The following is a 24,248-nucleotide window of genomic DNA, read 5'->3' on the forward strand; positions in this document are numbered from 1 at the left end:
GAACTTGTAACCACATCAGATCTTCTCTGTCGTTTCCTGTAAAGGGAGCTGAAGCTGAGGAAGATGAAGCCAGGAGCAACACTAGAGTGAGTCAGGAGAGGCAGAGGACTCTGGACAGACTTCGCAGCCTCAAACAGGTGAGACTCAGACCTTCACTAACGATTAGCTCCTTCTCAGGAGTACCTGTGACCTTTGACTTGTGACCAGTGACCCTAATGTCAGACCTCCTTTTGTTGACCCTCCATATCAGCGTTATCCAGGCCAGGTGACTCTGAAGTCCAGCCGGCTGCGTCTGAGTCAGCCTCACAGCCGGAGGAGAGCAGGACAGCTGCCCAGCACTCACTCAGCCAGCGTTCAGACCGACTGCATCTCAGATCTCCCAGAACTCTCTGCACCTCCGCCCGACGTCTGCGGCTGCGACAGCGTCTCCTTACCTACAGTTGAACTCGAAAATCTCGACTCTTCGCCTCCATTCCTCTCTCTGCCTCCCCTCTCAGCCTCCCCATCTATTCTTTCACTGGGTCCTCCTCCCCCTCCACCTCCTCCTCCACCCCCCCCTCCTCCTCCGCCACTTCCTCCCTCAGAGGAGCAGCAGCAGCAGCAGCAGGTCGAGGGCAGGAGAAATGATCCCAGGCCAGTGCAGCATCATAAAAGCGAGTCTGAATCGTCCTCTCTACCCCTGGCTCCGTTTTCCCCCCGCTTCTTCGACAGCAGTCAGCTGCAGACGGCGAGGAAGAAGCTGAAGAAGACGGCCTCACTGGACTCATCGCAGTGGAGGAGAGGTGAGGAGAAAGCTCACATTCTTCACTTTAAAAGCTTCCTTTTGACATTTATTATATGAAAAGTCTTCGTTAACCCTTTGAAACCAGAATAAAATTGCTTGATTTTTTTTTTTTTTTTTTTTTTTTGAAAACGTGAAGAAGGTAGTGAGTCACTTAACAAGACATAGGCCAAAAATAAGCAATAAATCAGTAAAAAAGAAAAACATTTCCCAAAAATAAACAACAAAAAAAAACGTTTGAAAATAGAGAAAAAAAACTTTATTATTTTCTCTATATATTTTTTCTTCCCCCTATAACATAATTTTAATATATGATTCTAAGAATTATAAATGGAATTCTCTGGATATTTATCGGTGGTTACTGGTGGTAACGGCAAACGTGTTTTCATACTACATTTCCCATAAGTCAAAGCAGCGTATTTCGAAATGCAGCTAGTTTATTAGAAATCCAACAGACAAGCAGCAGGTATGTGTGTTTGCAGTGCAGCCTAACAAACATACAAGCAATAATCTGTCCTTTTCCATCATGGCATGGGCAGTGTCATCATGACTTTCAGCACAGGAACAACTGACACTAACAATAAAAACTACAATATACAGATGTAATTGCATAGTTTAAATAACCTTTATTTGTACAGCACTTCTCATAATGTGCTGTAATCCGAGTTCCTCTGTGGTCTGTTGTGGTGTAGCCAGTGTGGCTGGGCCGGTATGTTAGTGCACGTGTAAATGGACCTGCATTTTAATAGTGCTTCTGTTGTCATTCAACCACTCAAAGCGCTTTCACATGACTTGTCAAACTCACATATACAAACCTACATCTATGCACTGATGCCACCTGCTGTCCAAAGGCCACATCTATCTGTATGTCTGTCTGTCTATATATATTTATACATACATAGATACGTAGAAAGATAGATATTGTCTTTCTTAACCATTTTTTGTATGTAACTGGATTGTATTTTTTCTATATTTAACTTTAAAAATGCTTATGAAAAACTTTAATGAATTGAATGATATTTTTTCATATTTCTGCTATAATTTTTTGTCCTCCTACAGCTTTTCCATTCTACTTTAATACTTTGGCAGGTATAATTGTTAAGCAGATATTAATTTGCATTCTGTGTGGTATTCAAAAGTCTTGAATGTGAGGTTAACTGTGGTGTGTGTGTGTGTGTGTGTGTGTGTGTGTGTGTGTGTGTGTGTGTCTGCAGCGAGCTCCCCCATGGACGAGGTGTTGGCCTCCCTCAAACGTGGCAGCTTCCACCTGAGGAAGGCTGAGCTGCGCGTCCTAGCCCCCGACCCGGATGATGACAGCAACAACATCCTGGCTCAGATCCGGCAGGGCGTGCGGCTGAAGAAGGTACGGACCCGGCCGGAGCAGCAGCGTCACGCCAAGAGCTTCCCCCACTCGGCCGACGCTCTGACCCGCAGCATCCATGAGGCTCTGAGGAGAATCAAGGAGGCTTCACCCGAGTCCGAGTCGGAGGATGAAGGCCTTCCATGCACTGACTGGGAAAACTAAGCAGATTTGAAGTTTATAAACTCCATTTTTTTATGGATACGTGGAGTCAAAATGAAGACAAAGCGATGGCTTAATGCACCTGGAGATACCGTGGTGCAATTTGAACAAAATCCTATTGAGTTTTTTTACATCAGAAAACTGCTCAGAAGTATGATTTTTTTTATTCGTACTTTTGTGTGTTGTTTGTAAAGATGGACCACTAATCTTTTTTTATGTCGTTGCTGTGGCATTCTTGGCGAGGATACAACCTCTAACCTCTCATTATGTTAGTCCACATGTCAGAGTCGTACTGTAGCTTGCTGTGATGGGTTTGTTTTAGGAAGTAAGTATTGTGTTTATTCACGTTTCTCTCGCTTACAACAACACAGTGAGCATTCAGACTCTTCACTGATTACGTGTGCTTTACACTTTTACATTGTGACAGCCATCTTTCAGTGCATAAAATGCCTAGACGTGTACACGTGTGATAGGATAATTCCCACTTCCTTAAAGGAACAGTTTGACGCTTTTGGAGATACAGCTGCTGGCTGTAGCTTTATATTTAGAAATGCTCAGCAAAAACAGTGAATAAGCATATTTCCCATAATGTCACACTTTAATTTGCTAATTAAAGTCGCAAGAATGCCAAAAATTGGCACTGATTTGTATGTTTTGCAAATCACCCATACCCGTTTTAAGCATTTTCACTCTAAAAATCATAAATAGCTACATGTACAAATATTTAGGAAACAATATATAAAAAGATAAAGAGGTTTGAGAGAAAGGAAATCAAACTCAATTTCAGTCTTCATCATCTGTTCTGAAATTAACAGAAAGTTGGTTATTGTAGTTTAACACAGTCAGCAGCTCACAGGCAAATCCGGTGCTTTAAAACGCTTAGTGTCCGATAACCACAATTTGCACCAAAAATCGCACTTTTTCACAAAGTTACAAGTCAGTCAAATCTGAACACACAGACACGATACATGTATTTATAGACTTAGTGAGCCGTGCACTTTCTAAGGACGTCATTATCGCTGATAAACATCCACATGTTAATTTAGAAATGAGAAAAAAATGAATGAAAAAATAGCCTGAGAATCATCATGTTTTCAAATTTATTCAGTATCAGTCAAGGAGGTTATGAAAATGTTAATGCTGAGGTCAAAGCAGAAAAGGTGACAGCGGCAACAACGTTGGTGTTATGTAAGGTCTTTAAATCAAGCCTGTCGGGACAGTGAGGAGAGTGTGTCTCTCGTGCCTCCACACTGCCCCTGCTGTTTATATACTTGCTGCATCTCACGCCCCTGTCGCATTTTTGAGGTGCACGCACGAAACCAACGCAGGGGACATGTGGCAACCATCACGCGTACACATAGTTAAGTCAACCACATCTCTAGCCTAAGTCTCACTTTATCTGCAGCTTTCATTCTGCTGCTCCATCTGTGCCCAGAGTACGGTCCAAGCTCTGAGTGTGGTGCAATCAATATTCAAATGGTTTATAGATTGAAAACGGCTCTCCTAGCGAACAGTCTAGCTCCAAAAATAGAAAATCTTTTTGAGACAGCAAATGTTTTAATTGTGGCTGCCATAAATACAAGGATGGGAGGGAAACCTTGTTCTTCATAAGAAATTTTAAAAATTCAAACATAAATCTTAATTGTTGTCAGGAGCTAGCTGATGAGGTCCGGATGGGTGGCGATGGGTTCCAAATGGGTTTCAAATGTGATTGTTCAGTACTACCCACATTACAAATGGACTACAAACAGAAGCCAGGACACTTCCAAAACCAAAACCTTGTTCCACTGCCTCCAGATTCTGCATTCATTAGCCGATATCTGACTATAGAGATTACCCAAAGCAGAACATTTCTAAAATTTAGAGCATAATTATAATAACAGGTGTGGAAAAAGCTCATAAATATTTAATATATACTGTATTTGTGTCACTTTGAAAAGCGCTGATGTATTTTGAGATGCTGTCGCTGATCGAGCTTAAGTGTATGTCAGAGAGAGAGTTTCTGAAAGGATATGATCCAAACAGTGTTTACCTGCAGCCCAGACAGGATCAGACTTTAAGAAGCTCCGCACGGCTGGCTCACAAATACTGAGTCAACTTGGAAATACCAACACACACAACCAGCTGTAGTTTCAGATCATTATTCATCACAAATATGTGTTCACTTGTGCATCCTCTGTGTTTCCTCCTTCAAGGATGCCATTTACACCAGGACAGTATTGTGACAAAATATATATTAGACGAAATATATATATTACATGACTATATATATTGGGCACCAAGTGAAACATAAACGATTACTTGAATCTGTGATGGGCTGATTGTGCTGTCACTCTTTGAGATGGAAAAAATGGATGGATGGGATATAATAATTCAATAGATAGATAGATAGATATACTTTATTATCTGCAGAGGATTCCCCTCTGATGAATAATAATAACCTACATTGTGATCGTCCGCTGTTATGATACATTATTGTTTAATTACTCTGCAAGACTCATTAGTATATGACTTAAAAATGAAACCAAAAAGGCTGAGAGTGTCAGAAAATTATGGAAATCTCCTTTATGAAGCTCTGCTCTTACGATATGATCATTAGAGCTGAAACAATTCAGCAGAAGATTAATCTGTACTTCTTTAAACAACTGATTAATTGTTTCAGTCATTTTTTTAAAGCAGAGCTCAAATTATTCTCTGGTTACTTTTCCAATGTGACAGTTTTACAGTGCTTTTTTTTTAGTTTTATGTCACTTTAAACTTAATACTTAGGTTTCTGACTGTCGGTCAGACAAAACAAGACATCTGAAGATGTCATATTGAATATTTTCTTTGTACTATTCAAGAGACTTAACGATTAATCGATTACACAGGAAAATCATTTACAGATTAATTAATGTTTCATGGGGTCTTTGATGGAAGCTTGCCAGAATGAAAAAAACAACTGATCAGTATCAGGTAATAGCATGAAAAGTTACTTGATATAACATTTTGTTCAAGTTTTTAGAAGATTTAGAAGACTTTTTCATGTTATAACAAGATGTTAACATGTTATAATAGGATATTTTCTTGGTATAACACGATGTTTTCATGTTACATTATTATGTTTTTAGAAGATTTTTGCATCACTAAATATTTTCATGCTATAACAAGATGTTTACATGTTATAATAGGATTTTTTTGTTATAACACAATGTTTTCACCTTATCACAACATGTTTTCATGTTGTAACAATAACGTTTTTTTAAAAATGTTTCATTTAATAGCGTGACCCCGTATTATGTAATAATGTGACATGTTTCATGTTTTAACTAGATAATTATATCGTTTGAGAATCGAAGAGAATATCTTGTAAAAACCTGAAAAAAGTCTTGTCATAACACAAAACTTTTTACTTTATTACCTGATACTGATCTTTCTTTTCTGGTTTGACAGTTTTATGCTTCCATAGTATTTAAAAAAAAAAATTAAATAGTGAGGGAATGTTTAAGATGACTTCCCCTGCTTTAAAATCTTCAAACACACATGTAGAACAGAGTCCACATGCAGAGGTTTTTCCACTTTGGATCCATGATGCAGAAACATTTCCATGTTGCATGTAGAATGAAGTTTTTCTGTGAGGATTAGTTGAGCTGAAGTCTGCAGCTTCATCGCCCTCTGCTGGGACCACACGCAGCCTCCTGCTCTTACCATCCAGATCATGTGTGATGTTTCTATTTATTATTTTTACTGTCATTTTGTTCACCTGAGAGAACGACTCTCTCTTTTTCCACTGCCTTCAAACATTTTGTTTTACAAGCTTATTTACTTACTGGAGTATTTGTTGTTTGAGTTTGTTGTGTGTGTGTGTGTGTGTGATTTTATACCTTTATTATGTGTTAAACTGTGTCAAACCATTTTCAACTGAAACTCACATTTTCTTTCCTGTTTCTAACAAGTCATGCACTGAGTACCATGGCTAATTTTAAAAGCGTTAGTTTAATTTTTTTATGGAAAGGAATAATTGTCTTTCTTGCTGAGGGTCGGATGACAAAATTAGATGCTGTTCTTATGTCTGTGCAGTAAATATGAAACAACAGCAGCCAGCACACAAATAGCTGTACTTAGCATTAAGACTGGATAAAGAGGGAAATGGCTAGCCTGGCTTTTTCCAACGTAAAGTGTGCTCAAATTCACAACTGCTGCGACCACATGTTGCTCCTTTTTGCCAGATTGTATGAACAAAATAACCAACCTTTGCACAAAATCTTGGGCAGATCTGTGAATCCATATCGACAGTATGCCCCTTTTTGTGATAGGCAACTCCCATTGTCTCCCACTGAGATTTGGCTCATCTTAAGTGTTTTAAAACAATATTTATTTCAGTTTCAAAGGGAAAAAAAGACTGAGAATGAAGATTAACTGGCAAATATATGTGTAGTTAACTGCATTTAGTAGCCAAGTAGCCATGTTTCCCCCAGAAGCTGGTAGAGACCAAAGCCAGAGCTCAAAATTAGTGAATTTAGTTCATACATGTTCATACAGTCATGAAAAACTTAGAAATGTCAAGAAATTTGCAAATAGCAACTTCCAGGCCTGGAAAGGTTTGGAAAAACTAAATGTACCCTTGAGGTTTTGGAAATGTCATGGAATTTTGTTTCACAAACATATATAATAACACATGATGTGCTCTAGCGCTCTTTGAAAAGTGATAATCCGACGGTGATTTCTGTTTTCACAAAATTTGGCTTTCATAAATGGTGTGATTTTTAGTGATTTTCAAAAGAAAAAAAGTCAAAATTTTTCTTTTGAAAATCACCAAGAAAAATGAAAGAAAAAAGGCTTTTTTCTTTAAGTATATGCAGTAAAAATAAATATAAAATACAGCCATTTAAACTTGTATGGCCCTCCCCTAAACCCAAAATAAAAAAACAAAGTTCATATCTGCTGCTTTAAAATGACATGCCTCCCCCCTGATAGCACCACCCCCTCCCCACTCATAAATAACAAACAGTCCCTAAGTTATTTTTAAATGCTCAGTTCTAATTTGTTTGAAATTTGTGATTGTTTTTAATAATACATATTTTAATAAGCTGTTATATAGAAATAATAAAAAGTGTGTATGAACCCTGAACATAGATACCTGAAAGCTGACTGTATGAAGTTTGTGTTCACAGTTATCGCAGGTTTGAATATTTTTTAAAAGACTGGTGGGAGTTAGGGAAATAGTCAGATTTAACCTTCCTTAAATTGTATTTTTCACACTTTGGCTATATAGATAAAACAAACAAGATATGGTTTGTTAATTTCGAGGTGCTGGTAGGCTGATTTTATTACCTGAAGACAGAACCAGTCTGATTTTTTCCCCGTTGCCAGTCTTTATGCTGAGCTGACCGGTGGCTAACCGCAGCTTCATATTTACATTACAGACGTTAGAATGGAGTCAATTTTCTCATCTGTCTCTCTGCAAGAAAGAAAACAAGCATCTTTTCCAAAAGTGTCAAGCTATTGCTGAAACCGTAGTATTACAGCTGCCATTCAAATAGAGAAACTGCTGCCAAGTGTCAAAAACATAGTAACTCTGAACATGTTGCATGCGGTACAGTGTGACATCATGGTTTCTCTTTCATCCACAGACGTCTTTAATGATATTAAAACATTTTCTAGATCATGTGTAACAGTAAAACTTGGCAGCAGATATTTGCTCAGTGATTGTAACTCCCTCACACTGCTCTGTCCCTTTTTTAAAAAATCCATTGTCCTTTTTTAAAAACCTTTCTGTCAAATGTGTAGATTTCCTCTGACTCGGAATACCACACGAGTTTGACCTTTCATGACCTTATGCATGTGACTGGTTTTAAGGACAAACCCATCACAACGTAAGTGCAATAATTGAGATGAAAAAGTCATTTTTATGAATTAAATACTGTAATGAAATGTAAAAAAATTATATATATCCGCATGCCTAAATGTATTGAAGTATTTATTGAAACTTCATATTTTAAAATGATTTTTAAAAGCATACAAATGTAAATGTACTTTTTAAGGTTTTCTCTCTTTTTTTTTGCTTTTTGGTTCCTATCATGACATTCCTCTCTGCTTTCTATATCCCAATTATATATATTTTTTTCCTTTCAAAATAAAATTCAGCACCGACATGTCGTCTTTGAATAGTCCTTGGTGTATGAAGGCTCAACACTTTACTGTAATCCCCCATAGTTAGCATTTATAAGCAGCTTATAAACTTTAATAGATGGTTTATAACACACTATAATGCATTTTTTACTCTGTTACATAATATTTGACAACACTGGAGTTCCTTTGTAGATTCTGATGATATAAAATATGCTTACAAAATCAGTTTTAATTATTTAATTTAGATTAAGCAATTGGAGCAATGGCTGCATTTTAGATTTGTCAAAATGTACCGGCTGCAACAAAAGATAATGTACACATGGATGCATCGATAATTATATATTTACAATAAAAGACTATTTAATTTATCTGAGTAGGGGGGTAGCTGGGGTCCAACTTTTTTTTATTCTTTATTTTTTATTTTAGTTTTTTTTTTTTTTTAATATATCAAGACCCTACCCTGAGCAATAAATATTTTTCCTTGAGCCTCCATACGTGACAAGGGGAAAATGCATGACCCTCCCTCCCCCATAAATAAACATATTTCACAGTTTTTGGCTTATAGAAGGTGTGACTTTTACGATTTTTTAAAGACTGACAGTAAAAAAGTTACAAGAAAATTAAATAAGAAAATAGGGGAAAAGATAGAAAGGAAAAAATTATATTTATATATATGTTTTTATATATTTTGCAACATAATTTTCAATATATAATTTTAGTTTTCTGGACATTTCTCCCTATTTTTTGATAATATCTATTTTTTCCTAACAGCTAACTTTCAGGTAATTTTTTTGTCCCTTTTTACTTTTTTTTTTTTTTTTACACTTTTAGATTTTTCAAATTGTGGGAAATTTCTTCCCTAGTTGCTCATTGCATTTCCCCCACATATTCAAAAAACAAAATGAGACCAGTTTTCTCAGGTTTCAGAGGTGAAATGCCAGTAAACGATAAGTGAACACAGCACAAGAAAATCAGTGTTGATACAGGTGTTCTAAGGTTAAATATAAAACATGACCATTTAAGGTTAAATGTTCTTGCCTGAAGAGCCATTCTGCATAATGAATACTTTCAATTATGACACATAATAACTAAATAATAAAATTAATAAAAACATAATAAAATAATATGATTTCAGTGAAATGTAGGAGTCAAATGAGTCAAATGTGATATTAAAACCATATTTTATAGACATATACTACAACAACAACACCTACTATTACTACTACAACAAATAATAAATAATAATGACAATAATAATGACTTTATTTATATAGCACGAAGGCAAGAAACCCCAGAGGCAACAACAGAAGCCAGACAATAAAGCTGAACGAAGGCCAGGCAAGAATTTAGGGAGAATTAAACAAGAGATTGGAAAAACATGTCAGAAAAAAAAAAAATTAAGATAAACAAAAGATAAACATTATTATTACTACTAATAATAATAATTTATACATAATTTATAATATTATTTTTTTAAATAAAGAAATAAAAAAAATAAGATAAAATAGTATATAAAAAATATAATCATAATAATACGGATCAAAAACAGAATACACTAAAACTACATTAAGAGACAAAGAATATTTCGATTGTAATTTTCAGAGATCTGAGTACCTCTCCCTTCATTGCATAATATAAAAAAGTTTATCACAGTCACACAGAAAATATGCTGTATAACATTTTTTCCTCGCAGCTACACCGGATGTGAGCAAACACTTTATTGCTAATTACGTCAAAATTTGAGAGGTGACGTGATGACGTCGTAAGTTAATGCTCCCGTCAGAGCAGCAGTGGAGGATGGAGCCGAGCTAAATGAATGAGCTGCGGGGTGATAGAGACCAGACAGGCGCATGATGGATGAGAGATGAACCCGCCGATGGAGCTCCAGGATCAGAATCTGAATCCCGGTTCACCGCGCGGTTAAATTACGCGTTAAAAAAGTAAACAATAAGATACCAGCTTGTGTTTGAGGGACTGCACTTACATTTGCCCTGTACATTTTTTTTTGGTCAACATCGACGTCCGTAGAGCCAAGCTGGAGGATGATGATGATAAAACCTGGATTATGCACCAAGTGTTTTCTGTCTTTTCTCCAAAAACACCGGAGATCAAGCTCCCTCTGGAAAGAAGATGTCCACCATCACAAAGCGGCGTTAAAGGTCTGACTTGCGGCAGTTAAAAAACTCTTTAATATCACACTTGGTTTGAAGAAACTGAATTTAATGGCACAGCGGACTGAAAGAAAGAGCCAACGACTGAAAGTGGGATTTATGGCCAGTCGGTTTATTGAGTTATTTTTCGGCTGAGGACGACCAAATCTACATGTACACCAGCTGGTGAGATTTCACTGTGTTGTTAACACAAACAGCGGCTAACGGAGCACTTAAATTAAGCTAGCGACGTATGGATAAAGCTATCTTATTTCGCGCTGTTTTACCGGTTAGAAAACATTTTTGTTTGTGTCTTTCGACATTTTCTATGTGCTCTCAAAGGGGGCAACTTCACAAGCTTAATTCGGTTTAACCACACTGCCTTTCCTGTCAGTGTTGCCCCGAGTTTAGCTCGTTAATCCTCGTTTGTGAGGACTTTTATTTAGCTAACGGTTGCAACTAACTCCTAGCAGCGTCAGTGCTGCTGCTGCTGCTGCTGCTGCTGCGCTCATCATGCATGCACAGGCACGTTTGCTCGGATGAAACCAAACGAAAATGAACCCAAGGGCATAAGAACAACAACAAGCCCATGTCTGGACTGAGAACAGCACCGTGGCTCCACCGGCCGTGAAGCCACAACCAGCAGAGCGGCTTTAGTTGGACACAGACAGACAGAGAGAGAGACAGAGAGGGATCAGGAGCTGAAGCTAGCCTCCAGCCTGTTCACACCGCCCTCAAGAGACCACCGACAGGAGCATTTTCAACTCTACTAAAGCCACCAAAATCCAGCCAAAATGGGGTATGTCACTTGCATATCAAACTACACTTCTCACTCTACGTGTTAGGGTATGGCTGTCGTTGTTTTTTTTTTTTGTTTTTTTTTTTAAAGATTTTGGGCAGCCCTTGAGCAGATTTCAGCAGGGGCACTAAAGCTGCACAGTCTTGCAATCACAGCTAGCTTAGCCACCCGTGGCTAACTGCATGAAGTACTCCTGTCATCTCCAAACATACTGAACAACACGCTTATTTATTTACACACACAGCCGCAGAAACACCACATACAAACCACACACGCCTGATAAGTCCACCATCATGTCCACTCACAGCCTCTATACACACTGACATTTAAGATTAGAAAAGCCCAAAGATTAGGCTGTAATGAAGTAAGCTACTGTTGGTGGAAGTATCAGAGCTTAGACAGTTGCTTACAATCACATTGTACTTTGGTACAATGTGATTAAAGGGATGTAAGACATATATATATATATATATATATATATATATATATATATATATATATATATATATATATATATATATATATATATGTGTGTTGTGTCTGTTCCATGAGAACATTTTTTTGTCTGTTTCATGAGAACATATAGTTTAACCATTTGATACCTGGAGCAATATATTTTCTTGTGCTGCTTTCAGATGCAAGTATTTAAAGCTTTTAACTGGTGCGATTTCTTTCAAAAAACATTAGAAAAAGGCAATAACACACTTGGTAAGACACGTTGCACAACTGGCAAGACATAAAGAGATTTAGAAAAATATTTTAAACAGCTAGGGAAAAAATGTCAAGGTAAAAAAGAAAAAAACATGAAAAATTATGCTACAAAATTATTCTTTTTCTTTTTTTACGCAGATTTTTTTTTTTTTTTTTTTTTTGGGTTATTGTCTACCTCCCATGTTTTTTTTTTTTTTTTTTTTTTTTAATAAATCAGGCAACGGCAATGGGTTAAATGTCAAAGACAAAAATCACAAAAAATAGATAGATTTAGTTTCAATATAGTCAAAATTCCATTTATAAAATTTCGTCACAAAATTCTTATATTTTTAAATCATGTAATTTCCTTGTTTTTTAACTTTTCTTTTTAATTTTAATGTTTTCATTTTATTTATTAATATCACTAATTTTCAGGTAATTTTCTCGTACTGTTTACTGATTTCTTGCTCATTTTGGAATGCCTCAAATTTAAATCATACAGTCTGACACATAGTGACCACAATTTAATCTTGATTGACAGTGTGACATGCAGTGAACTTGTAGCAATTTATCACGATGTGTAGGGATCTGTAGCCAATCTAGACGACAGATGTACATGACAAGGAAAACTAGTTGTATATCCAGCTGTGCAGGCATCATATTATTTTCAGATGTTGCTGAATTGAAATGTTGAAAAGAGATCATTTGTCAAGCTACTGTTTATCATTTTGTTTGACATTTCTTCTTTTGTTGCTCATTGCCTTCCCTCTCATGTTTTTGAAAGAAATCAAGCCAGTTTGCTCAGGTTTCAAAGGGTTAAAGGCCCTTTGCAATTTTTTAACCAACTTTATATCAAAACAGTGTGGGTAGTGTGTGTAAATGAGATGTGGGGAACTTTCCTCCATCTAACCAGTGCTTAGATATCCCCGTTCCCCCTGAGACGAAACTCAAAATTGTTGCAAAACATGTCATCTGGCTGAGTTTCGCTTGCTCTCCTGGGCTGTTTTCGAACTACATGCTGTACTTTTGTATTTTTTTGCGTACTGCCTGCTGACCATGCCACCGCCACGCTTGCACAGAGATGGCACTAAAAGGCTGCAACGATGTCCCCGCTTTATACCGCCCCAGCATATGAACACAGAGCCAAATGACAGTGGCATCATTCCGCTCCAGTGTGTGATTATACACCGCATCACAGCATCCTGCCATCAAAAGAGGCGTGACGGGCGCGACGTCTAACACACGAGTGTCCGCCTATAAGCGTGACGTAAAACATACACATCTGCAGCGCTTTCTCAACAATAACAAAGAAATAACATGTCGATCACAATCATTTACCTTCTCTGTTTTATGGCGGCAGATCTAGTCCTCTGCTCGAAGGGGTAAGGAGTTCCCAAAGCGTGTTGTTTTCCCAGTTTGAGGACATTTACGGTCGCAGTTCTTCGTCTTTGAATTAGCCTCTTTTTCTCAGTCTCCTGCGGTGGGTCACACACGTAAACATGTCATCAAAACATCGTCTTGTGCCTCCCTCTCAACTGAAAAACTCTTCCAGGTGCACGACACAAAAAGCAACGTACAACAAAACTGACCGTCAGCACACAATAATGTCCTTTTTAGATGCTTCTAATTCTGGGCCTGTGGCAGCCACACGATAAATACGTTTCAACCAATGGTCTTCATGTAACAGACATGTTACAAGGCTGTTAAGTTAGAACAGTGAGGTGGCAAAATGGCGTGATATTCCCACCTTAAACAGTATTGTAAATGCAATTTTGGTCGCTGGTGCACCAACATATTATGTAATGGTGAGGGCCCAGAGATCAATTTGACAAGTTGCCAAATTGCTTCCTTTTTTCCAATTTTTTGAATGAAGCCGCACCCATTTGCCCACTGTTTAAAGGTTTAAATACTTGTAAAAGGCATCTGAAAGCAGCACACGCAAAAACGATCCACATTTCAAAGGTTAAAAATCCCCCCACCAGCCAACAATGATCTGGCCTGCACACTTGGCTCGTGTAACGCATGAAGCTGAACCTGCAGATGTGTGGTGATTCTCCTGATCAAGAGCGACCTAGTTCTTACTCCAGATGAAAGCAGATGATGGAGCATGTGATTGGGCTGTTGTCATATTATGGTTGGGGGTGGGAGGACGGGGTGGGGGTTGGGGGTTGAGGGGGGGGGGGGGGTGACGCACATCCTCTGTAATTGTCAAGGCCAATGGTTATAATCCAGTCCAACAATCAATTCCTCAGACGCAGAAAAGAGAGCGTGTCCTGTGTGTGCACTTACCCCCTAATTAGCAAGTCAGACTGAGCCGTTCCAACAAGGACTGGAGCTTCTCTTCTTCTATAATAGATGATTGTAAACAAGCTGTCCTCCTCAGACTTGGCGCTTTTGAATAAAACAGTGTCCAGACTATTTTTTTTTTGCTACTTTACCGATGGCGGTAGGTCAGAGTTCAACTTGCTGTCACTTGTTTTAACTGGTAACATGTTTCACAGGAATGAAGGTGTGGCGAGGAGCAGTTAGTGAGCACACTACATGCAATAGTGAGCAAACACATGTCTAATATTGACACCTGTTATACATAAAGCACATAAGAAAACAGGTCATTTATGATTATGCTTTTATTGGCTGACAGGATAAAATATTTAAGATACTTTTGTTTGTTAACCCTGTAAAACCTGGGCACATTGGTTTGATTTCTTTCAAAAACACGGAAAGAGGGCAATGAGTATCTTAACAAGAAATGGCTCAAAAATGAGCAAGAAATTAGTAAAACTTTACTAGAAAATTACATGAAAATATCAAAAAAGTAGAAAGTAAAAAAAGAGACAAGAGACAAGAAAATGACCTTAAGTAAGTGCAAAAAAATATATATTTTCTGTAACATAATAAAAATTTAAAAAAAATCATAAATATAGTTCTCTGGATTTTTTCCCCATTTTCAGATTATACCTCCTCACAGCAAATTTTCAGTTCATTTTCTCTCATCACCTTTTATTTTGCAATTTTCCAAACATATTTTTTCTAGCAGCTCATTCCCTTTTCTCATGTTTTCAAAATAAATTAATTTAATTTTCTCTGGTTCCAGAGGTTTAATTGCTTGTGAAAGGCATCTAAACACAGCACAACAACAATTATGTTGATTCAGATTGTATAGGGTTGGCAATCTGAGAAATTTCCCAAGAATTAGTAAGAAGTTAGTGAAAAGTACGAAAGAAAAGAAAAGAAAATTACTAAAATTACCAATTAAAACAACTATAAAAAACAAACAAACAAACAAAAAATGGGAAAGCAAGACACCAACAAAAAGGAAATTACCTTAAGAAACTACTTAGGAAAATAATTATTTTAGAAAAAATAATTTTAAATATATAATTATGATAATTCTAAATATAGTTTATAAAAAATATAGTTTAAAAAATCTAAATCTATTAATTTCTTGCACTTTGCAGGATATTTCTTGCCAAGTTGCTGGTGTTTTCAAAAGAGATTGCAGCAAGTTGCTCAGGGTTCAAAGGGTTCAGTGTGGATTATCACAGATTCTCCCTGTGTTCTTCTTCTGTGCATATCGGCCTCGCAGATGCCAGTTTTCTTCCCCTCAGTGAGGCATACTTTATTTTTCTCTCAAGTGTCGCCTTTGCCTTTCTTTATAGTGACAGTAGAGAGGTGGAATAAGAGGAGAGAGAGGAGGGATGAACTCCGGCAGCTAAGATTCCTGGTTGAACCCGGGACGCCGCGATTAGATGGTTAGCGTCTTAATCTGAAGGCCACTCGTGCGTCTTTAACCATTCCATTCCCATTCTGTGATAGTACCTAATACAGAACAGCGAGGCGGCATAACGACCTGATGTTCCTGCCTTGAACAGGCAGTGTAAAAAGGGGCGAAGTTGACTGTTGTGAGAGAAATGTTGTGAAATCTTGTGGTTGTCCACCAGCGGTTATAAAACCAAAATGCAGACACTTTCAGTGGTTGAGGACGACGAAAAATCCTACCATGTGGTTAGTAGTAAAACGCATGTTTACAAACCAACTATATGGAATAAAAATGTAAAAAAAAAAGAAAAAAAAGTATTCTAAAAACATCAATATTATATACGTATTTCTTGCTGACCATGACAGCATTCAAAATCTTCTTTTCTTTTAAGGTTTTTCAATGCACAATAATAACTTTTATTATGCAGCAACTTTCAAAAATGCATTTTCAACATGCTTCATGGTTATAAAACAGAATTAGAGAAAATAAAACCTAAATCAAAACAAGATAAAATAAAGATAATATACAGATAAGAAAAGCCTCCAAACTGACGGAGTGTATCATTCCCTGATGTTGTAATGTTGTTGTTACAGCTCAGTGTAAAGGCTCCTCTCCTCACCTGTTGGCTGCTCTGAGCAGCTACAGACAACTTGTATCACTCACAGTCTTTACAAGAGACACACACTGTGTGGTTATGAGATGATGAGTATTTCTGTGTGCTGTTTTTTTTCCTTTTCTAATTTGTTATGACTGAGTGAACTGAAGTGATATATCTTGAGTGGAAACCATGAAAAGAGCTTGGCATTGTCTGTAAAATGTGCTTCAGGAGATGCTGCCGTCCAGCAACCACTCAGTTCAAGGATACTTCTTTTTTTTTGGTCATTATATTGAATTTTCATTCAGCTATGGTCATCAGTCTACTGATTAAATAACTAAATAAAATAATGATAACTACAGATCACAGGAAAAAAAACATAACACAAACAACCAAACAAATAAACAAACAAGCAAAAGAATGTATACAAAACAAATCCATATTCCTGCCTGGATAAACAGTATACCACAATCTTCTCTGATCTACAAGCAGCCGGTTCGCTCTCAGACACCCATGCGTGTGTAAGTGAGTCTCCTGCACATGCATGTATTTACTTCACAATCTGTCCACGTCAGCAAAGTACTCCAACTCAAGGATATTTATAAAAAAAAAAAAGAAAAAAAAAAAAGAGGAAACTTTTTGTGGAATAATCAATTAGTCTATTGCCAGAAAATCAGCAACTACTGTGTTATTGTGTGTCATTATCAATGAATAATTTAAGTAAAACATTGCTTTCTGTGGTTGGGGCTTCTAAAATGAGAATTTTTGCTATTTCATCCTCATCTTCTGTGAAAAGAAACTGAATATCTTTAGGTTATGGGCTGTTGGTCAGATGATACGAGGCATTGTAAGATGACACTGTGGGCTCTGGAAACTTTTGTGATGTCCCTTCTATAGACCAAATTACTAATAGATGATAAAATGTGAATTAATCTAAAAAAAGCAAGCCCTTAATTTAAATATGGGACACAGTTTGCATATTGTCAGCCGATGTTGCACGATTACGAGTTTTCTCTCTAAGCATTTTGGCCGTTTCGTAACTTAATGTTTCTCTTTCACTTCCCTTATTGGTCTTATTATATCGCACAGAGGTCAAGGAGTAGGATCTTAAAACTTTTTTTGACATATTACACTAATAAATTAAAAACTGCTAGTGCATCCCTGTACTGTGAGAATTTTTTTTAGAAAAAAACACACTGAATGTGTCAACCAAAATCTTTTTTACACATAAACATCTAAACACACACGTTCTCTCTCCATGGCTCTTTTCTGTCCCCGGCTGAAAGCTGTGTGGCCGCTGAATGACATATGGGTGTTTTCAAACTGGAGGTTGTGCCTTGCCAAGCCCCTGCTGCCTCCCTCTGCGAGTGGGTTAACCCGACAGGGACGCTGCGATCGGATTGGATGAGAGAGCATGTGGTGGGAAGGAGAGAGGGGAGAGAGAGAGTTGGAGGATGGTTGCAGCTCATGACCAGCCCTGAGTCACATGGCTGTTGCCATGACGACACAGCAGCTAAGTTAGTAATGCAGAGTTATTTTTCCTGCGAGCGCAGACTGCAATCGCCCGTGCTCTGACACTCAGTTTTTTCCTGTAGTCAGATTATTTTATTTATTTTAAGTATGAGTGATGGGTGATGAGTGTTTGCTATTTAGTAATGGTATCATGGTATCATGAATTAATGTGGCTTTTCATTACTGTGTGGGAACAGTACTTACACTATTATTACTTTGATATTGACTAGAGAGTAAAATTAGCTTTAATTTTGTCAAGTAATCAATTGTCAATAAAATAGTCGACAAAAAAGTAATCAGAAAGTGAACATTTACTGGTTAACTTTGATACCAAAGTAAATATCTTTAGATCTTGGACTCTTAAATTTATTTCCTAAATTTCAATTTGGACCTTGGAGAAATTGTGATGGGTGTTTTTAAGCCTTTTTCTCTGACATTTTAACTAACAATCAGTTAATTTAGAAAACAAACAAAAGTATATTTACTTACAAGTAATACAAGTGATAAATGATTTCTGGTTTAGAATTGTAACATGATTTAATGTTTTAAATTCTTATTAAACAGAGAGTGTAAGGTGTGATCGATAGGAAGGCATAGAATTGAGAATTTAAAAAAAAAAATAGTCGATTGACAGAAAAATAATTGTAATGGTCTGTGGTTTGCTGTTTTTTTTTTCTTTTATGATAATAAACTTAATATCTTTAGATTTTGGACTCTTGGGCAGACAAACAAACAAAAAATTTGAATGTGTCAATATGGACTTGGAAGAAATTTTGAAGACATTTTGATAACCAAACTATTAATTAGTTAATCAATAAAATAACCAGATTTATCAGTAATGGCACAAAATTCACTGTGTGCCTGTGTGAGCTGCCTCAAAGACAAATGAATATTTTTATTTTTATGTAACCTTTATTTATACAGGCAATCTGATTGAGACATGAGGTCTCATTGTCAAGAGAGACCATAACACTGGGAGTGGGACATCTTCTCAAATTTGAGGTTTTAGGGCTGTTCTGTAATAATAAATCAAATATCTTTGTGTTGGGACCAATCAGCAACTTTCAGGGCTAAAAAATAAAGTTGAGGTGGAAGTTCTGAAAATTGCAGTTCCCCTAATGGCCACTTGAGGCTGGCTCCAAAAGCAAGTCAATCAATGTGTTAAAATGCCCAATTAACAGCAGAAATAAATGTGTTTACAGCCCGGTACAAAAAAAACAGTTTAATTCTCTGTAGCTAATTTATGACGACTGTACGAGGGGTGAATTTTTATGCAAGTCACTTGTTTACATTTTATTAAGGCTTACAGCTGCACATATTTTAAAGCGTGGTCACTTTGAGTGACAGGCTGTCTGAGAGGCGTCACTACCGTTTATAAGTCAGCTACACCCTCGTATTCCAATATGGTCAGAAAAATCCAAAAATCCAAGATGGCAGCAGCTGAGATGCCAGAACCGAAGTCAAGAAACCAATGGGTGAAGTCAAAGTAGATACATCCATTATCTTTAGTTTATGGTTTGAATGAGACATTTATAAATCAGGAAAATTTCTGTGAGAATATTTGACAATGAAAATAATTGTTACTTGCAACCCTACTTTAAATTAGGCTAATGCATTCAGAGGGCAAACTTTATCATAGATTGGAATAATTTGACTAATCCCTTGAATTCACGTAGGTCTCATGATAAATGTGACATCAACAAGACTAGATGTCCTGAGAGACTGATTTGCAACAGTCCAGTTAAAGGACACACTGTCCGGAGTAAGCAGCTAATCTCAACACATTAACTTTAACCGCAGACACTAGACGCCTTTGTCTCCCAGTATGCAAACACTGGTGTGTGTGTGTGTCTTCTGTTTTCTGCTGGTTGCAAGTGGAGAACTGCTGATCTGATAACATCTGTGGTCAGATTCCTCTGTCAAAGCACTTGTCATTGAGACTTGAATGCCTCAGTATGTTTCATTGTGAAAAGGGATTATGGGCTAACAATTGCCACACACTCTCATAGAGATACACTCCACAGGGGCAGATTGTGATCTAGGCCGCGCTGTCACACTAATGACACGCTGAAATATAAAATGAGCCATTAAAATGTGGTCAGGGCACCCACTTCAACCCCTTTAATAACAATGGGTAATTGAGACTTCCATGTTGTGGCTGAGCAGAGCCAAAGTCAGCATGTTTTCAACAGTCAAATTAACCCTGAGGGACAGTTTGGCACATTTCACATGCTTTTCATTCTTCTTTTTTTAGAATTTTTAGGGGGTTTTCTTTTGGCTGTGTTCATGCATATGGCAGAAATTTTGGCAAGATAGTGTATTTTTGTTTATTCTTATAATTTCCAGCTCAGCTCCTATAATAAGTCTAAAATACACTGTGGAAACTAAATAGTTACATTCAGACTGTTAAGGTAAAAGATGCTCCATTGAAACTCATTCAAACTGCAATTTTTGATCCCACAGCCATCAAAGCATAAAAACATGCATAGTATTATTTCTGGGTGTCGACTATTTTCCACCTGATGATGTCATCTTTTTACCATATTTTGAATATGGAGAAAATACATGCTATTTCCACTAAGTGCACTGTCACAATGAATATTGCTGCAAATCATTGACATATCCCAGGCTGTGATCATCAAAAAAGTTTTTCATCTAAAAACATAGTGAAATGGTGACAAAAAAACATTGCATTTAAACGGTTAAAATTCTTAATATTTTAATGTATGATTAGGCATGATGTTGGTTAAAAAAATAACTCAATCATATAAATGAATAATATTTTTCATAGCCTGATTTGGAAAGGGCATTTTGTGTGCAGAGCAGTATGAGTGTGAGTATTTGACACTGCTCAAAAAATTAATGTAGAAAAATCAATCAGTGTTGCTGTTAATCATTGACATATCCCAGGCTGTGATACTAAAAATCTACTTTAGATTTAGCATATTGAAAATAAGTTATTTGATATTTATTTATGTTTAGGACTCATGTTAGTTAAAAAATTAACTAAATGAAAGTGGAAAATAATATTCATGTAAAAAAAAAATATTTAAGCAGCGCATTTCTTCAAAGGGCTATGAGTGTGTGTCATTAAAGCGGGCCCTGAGGGGTTAAAGAAGCTAGTTATTTAAGTCAAGCCAATATATCCAAATTATGTGATAATTTCATTTTCAGATGATTAAATTCTCTGTCTAATGTCTTTCTTTTAGTTTGAACACAGTTGACCCATTAGTCTTTTATCTTCCTTATATCTGACAAAACAGCACATCCCATAATAAACATATGAGCAATTAAAGTTGTATTAACCCACTAAACATGCCAGTCAACTATGCCATTAAATGATAAAACAGAGCCCTCCTTCATCACCTATTGATCAGATGGAAATTTATACCCCAAGTGTAACTGTTGTGCAGCTGTTGCAGTGCTAAGTAGGAAAAAGTCCAAATAAATAGAGTGCATAAGGATTCATAAATATATATTGTGATATACACAATGTCAGAAAATATAAGTTTGATTTTGGTTATATTATTTAAGTTTTCAAGATGAAAACTCTTGAATCTTGTCATGAGTGACCAATGCAGTAGTTGTTAAGTGGTCTTTTTTTTCTTATTTTTGGCATTGCTGCACGTCCTTCCCCTGAGCAGCAATCAGCCAATCACAGTTTTTTATCCTTTCCAAAACCAAAACACACAAGCAGAGGTGCAAAGAATGAATTAAACGTTGTGTTTATCTGCTGTAACAGAAGCTGCTAACGCAAGCATGTTGACTAACTATCTTATTGGCAATTTCTGAGGGGCATGTCATTAACTAACTACATTTTGGGGGTTATATTGGTGATAGCACATCCACTGTGTCGTGTTTCTTCACTGTGTGGACTTTGGTCCTGGATGCCATCAGAGTTTAGGGTAACATAAGCAGCTCTGTCAGCCCTTAATTGGATTTGGTTAAGTTTAAAATCCAGCAACTCGGCCAAACTCATTATCTAAGACCGAGTTACTTTCACCAAACACATTGTTAAGTCCTCATCCTTAAAGCCTTTTCTCTTCCGATGTTAAAATGAAACTGTGTATGTAGCTGTTGAGGCTTTTACAGCGATGTTGTTTGAAAACAAGTTTGCTGGAAGCATTAAAAAGTCAGCAAGAGACACTGTTTTTATTTAGATTTCTCAATATATGCAATCTGAATCACGTACGCTACCCACATCAACAAAGCAATCCCAATGACACGAAACCTAAAGACTAAGCAAAAATACAATACAACACATTTACACACTTATCAATCAGGACAGTTTTTAACCTTCTCATTAGCTAACTGTAGCTCAACAGAGTGCTGCAGGGATGAACACTGCCCAGGTTCTCTCAAAAAGCCTGCAGGATTTTTCCATTGGATTTTGGATTATTGCAGAAGCTCTGTGGCAAACAAAAGTTCACCATACTTTCATATATTGTTCAACTAGATAATTTTTAAGCACTTTTTTTCACAAATGAACCCTTTTTGAAGCCAAAATGCAATTGCCAGTATTGCCTTTTTTAAGTCATATAAGGATTTCAAAATTTACGGGTAGGATATTTACTGGCTATCAAACCAAAAACCCATTTCAAAAACCCATTCACTTCAAAAAGAGGAAATTGGGAGGTGGGGAGGTGATAGTCCACGATTTCACGGAGGAATTGTTGATTCAAAACTTCTGGATGATGTGCTAAACTTTTGAGTTATGTGATGCAACAGCTCTTGTAGCTCCTGCTGCATCATGAGGGAGTCAGTTCCTACTGACAAGCACATAGCCATAGCATCATGTGACCAAAGCCAAAAAGTGTTTCCATTGCAGTTTTGTGAAATATGGCTTTTTCAAATCGCCTGAAATACCACCTCATGCAAGTGTAAAAACTTATTTTGATAAATGGGAGTTTTTTCATAATTGACATGTTTCCATTAGGCGTATTTTATACTTGCAATTTCACTTTAAGCAGTTTGAGAGTTAATGGAAACCCGCCTTGTGTGAAATTAAGAACCCATTGTTCTTTATTACTTTGAATTTTGAAAACTTTACCCGCTCTGCAACAGTAACGCAGTCAGTTGTCAATGTAGCAGCCAGCCTTCCAAACTGTCCAGTCTTAAACCGTGCTGGTTTTACATAACAGCTTGTCCCAGCACGTCCTGATAGACGATATGGAAGAGTCACCGTAAGCAAATCATGTCCTAGGAAGTCACGATGATCACACGAAAACCTCCACAGCAAAGAAACAAATGTAGTTATTGCACAAAGAGAGCATGAACTCTGATGCCACTTAAACATGTTCAGCTCATCTCATTTTTTGGGGGAGTAATTTATTCACCAATGTGCTTTACAGAGGTGGAATAAGTACTTAGATCTGTGACTTAAAAGTAGCAATACCACACTGTAAAAATACTCTGTTGCAAGTAAAAGTCCTGCATTCAATATTAACAAAAGTTAAAACATCAAAAGTATTTGTTTTGTAGAATAATGTATATTATACCGCAGGATTATAAAAATGGTATTGAATATATAATGTATTATTGTGTATTTCTCTTCTCACTGGAATACTGTACATATTTAACATGCAGTACAGTATATTCTCGGCGGCCTGTTTGAGCCGGTGCGAATGCCATCTTCACGCCGCCACGTTAGTACCACGTCTGTGTCTATCTTTAAATAACATCTGCAGACTTAATTAACACACTGAGACATGACGAGAGGATCCCAGAGAGACTCAACAGTCTCTGCGTCCCGCAGGAGACCTCAGCTCCCAGCCGTGCAATCACGTCCCTCTCTGGAAGAGCAGCAGATAGATTTTTTACGACCAAATCTAGTGTCAAGATACAGTTTTTACTAATGCTCAGCTGTGGACTTTAACTAAGTATGTTCATTCAAGTACTGTACATATGAGCAAATTTGAGGTTCTTGTACTGTACTTGAGTATTTCCATTTTATACTACTTTTATACTACTCCACTACCTGCCAGAGGTAAATATTGTACTTTTTACTCCGCTACGTTTGTGTGACAGCTTTATTTTAGTTGATGCATCGTATTCTGTAATATGATTATAGAATATGATGCACTGCGTTAGATTAAACTATTCAAAAATTAATAAAAATGAGTTAATATTAGCATGACCTTTAACATCTACAGTAGGAAAATACAACAGATTCTTATCACAGTGTGGTATTAATACTTTTACATTTACTAAGTAAATGATCTGAATACTTCTTCCACCACTGCTAATGTTGACTTGAGTTTATTTTTAAAGGACTTATCAAAAGCAGCTTTACTAAATGCTTTACACATAAAACAAAAACTAAAATACA

At 36.8% G+C, this 24,248-nt stretch overlaps 2 protein-coding genes across 2 annotated transcripts in view; both read left to right on the forward strand.

The window, feature by feature from the left end:
* Window positions 1-4,854, forward strand: part of LOC121960061 (junction-mediating and -regulatory protein-like) — a 34,216-nt gene extending 29,362 nt beyond the window's left edge. Inside the window, exons 8-10 of the mRNA XM_042509659.1 lie at window positions 45-137; window positions 251-782; window positions 1,996-4,854. Coding sequence (XP_042365593.1) covers window positions 45-137; window positions 251-782; window positions 1,996-2,306 — 936 coding nt within the window. The 3' untranslated portion in view covers window positions 2,307-4,854. The remainder of the gene's footprint in view (window positions 1-44; window positions 138-250; window positions 783-1,995) is intronic.
* A 5,898-nt stretch (window positions 4,855-10,752) lies between these two features.
* LOC121960229 (homer protein homolog 1-like) overlaps window positions 10,753-24,248 on the forward strand; it is a 32,934-nt gene continuing 19,438 nt past the window's right edge. The window contains exon 1 of the mRNA XM_042509861.1: window positions 10,753-11,363. Coding sequence (XP_042365795.1) covers window positions 11,359-11,363 — 5 coding nt within the window. The 5' untranslated portion in view covers window positions 10,753-11,358. The remainder of the gene's footprint in view (window positions 11,364-24,248) is intronic.

Source organism: Plectropomus leopardus, chromosome 20 (genome assembly GCF_008729295.1).
Source record: "Plectropomus leopardus isolate mb chromosome 20, YSFRI_Pleo_2.0, whole genome shotgun sequence".
NCBI lineage: Eukaryota > Metazoa > Chordata > Actinopteri > Perciformes > Serranidae > Plectropomus > Plectropomus leopardus.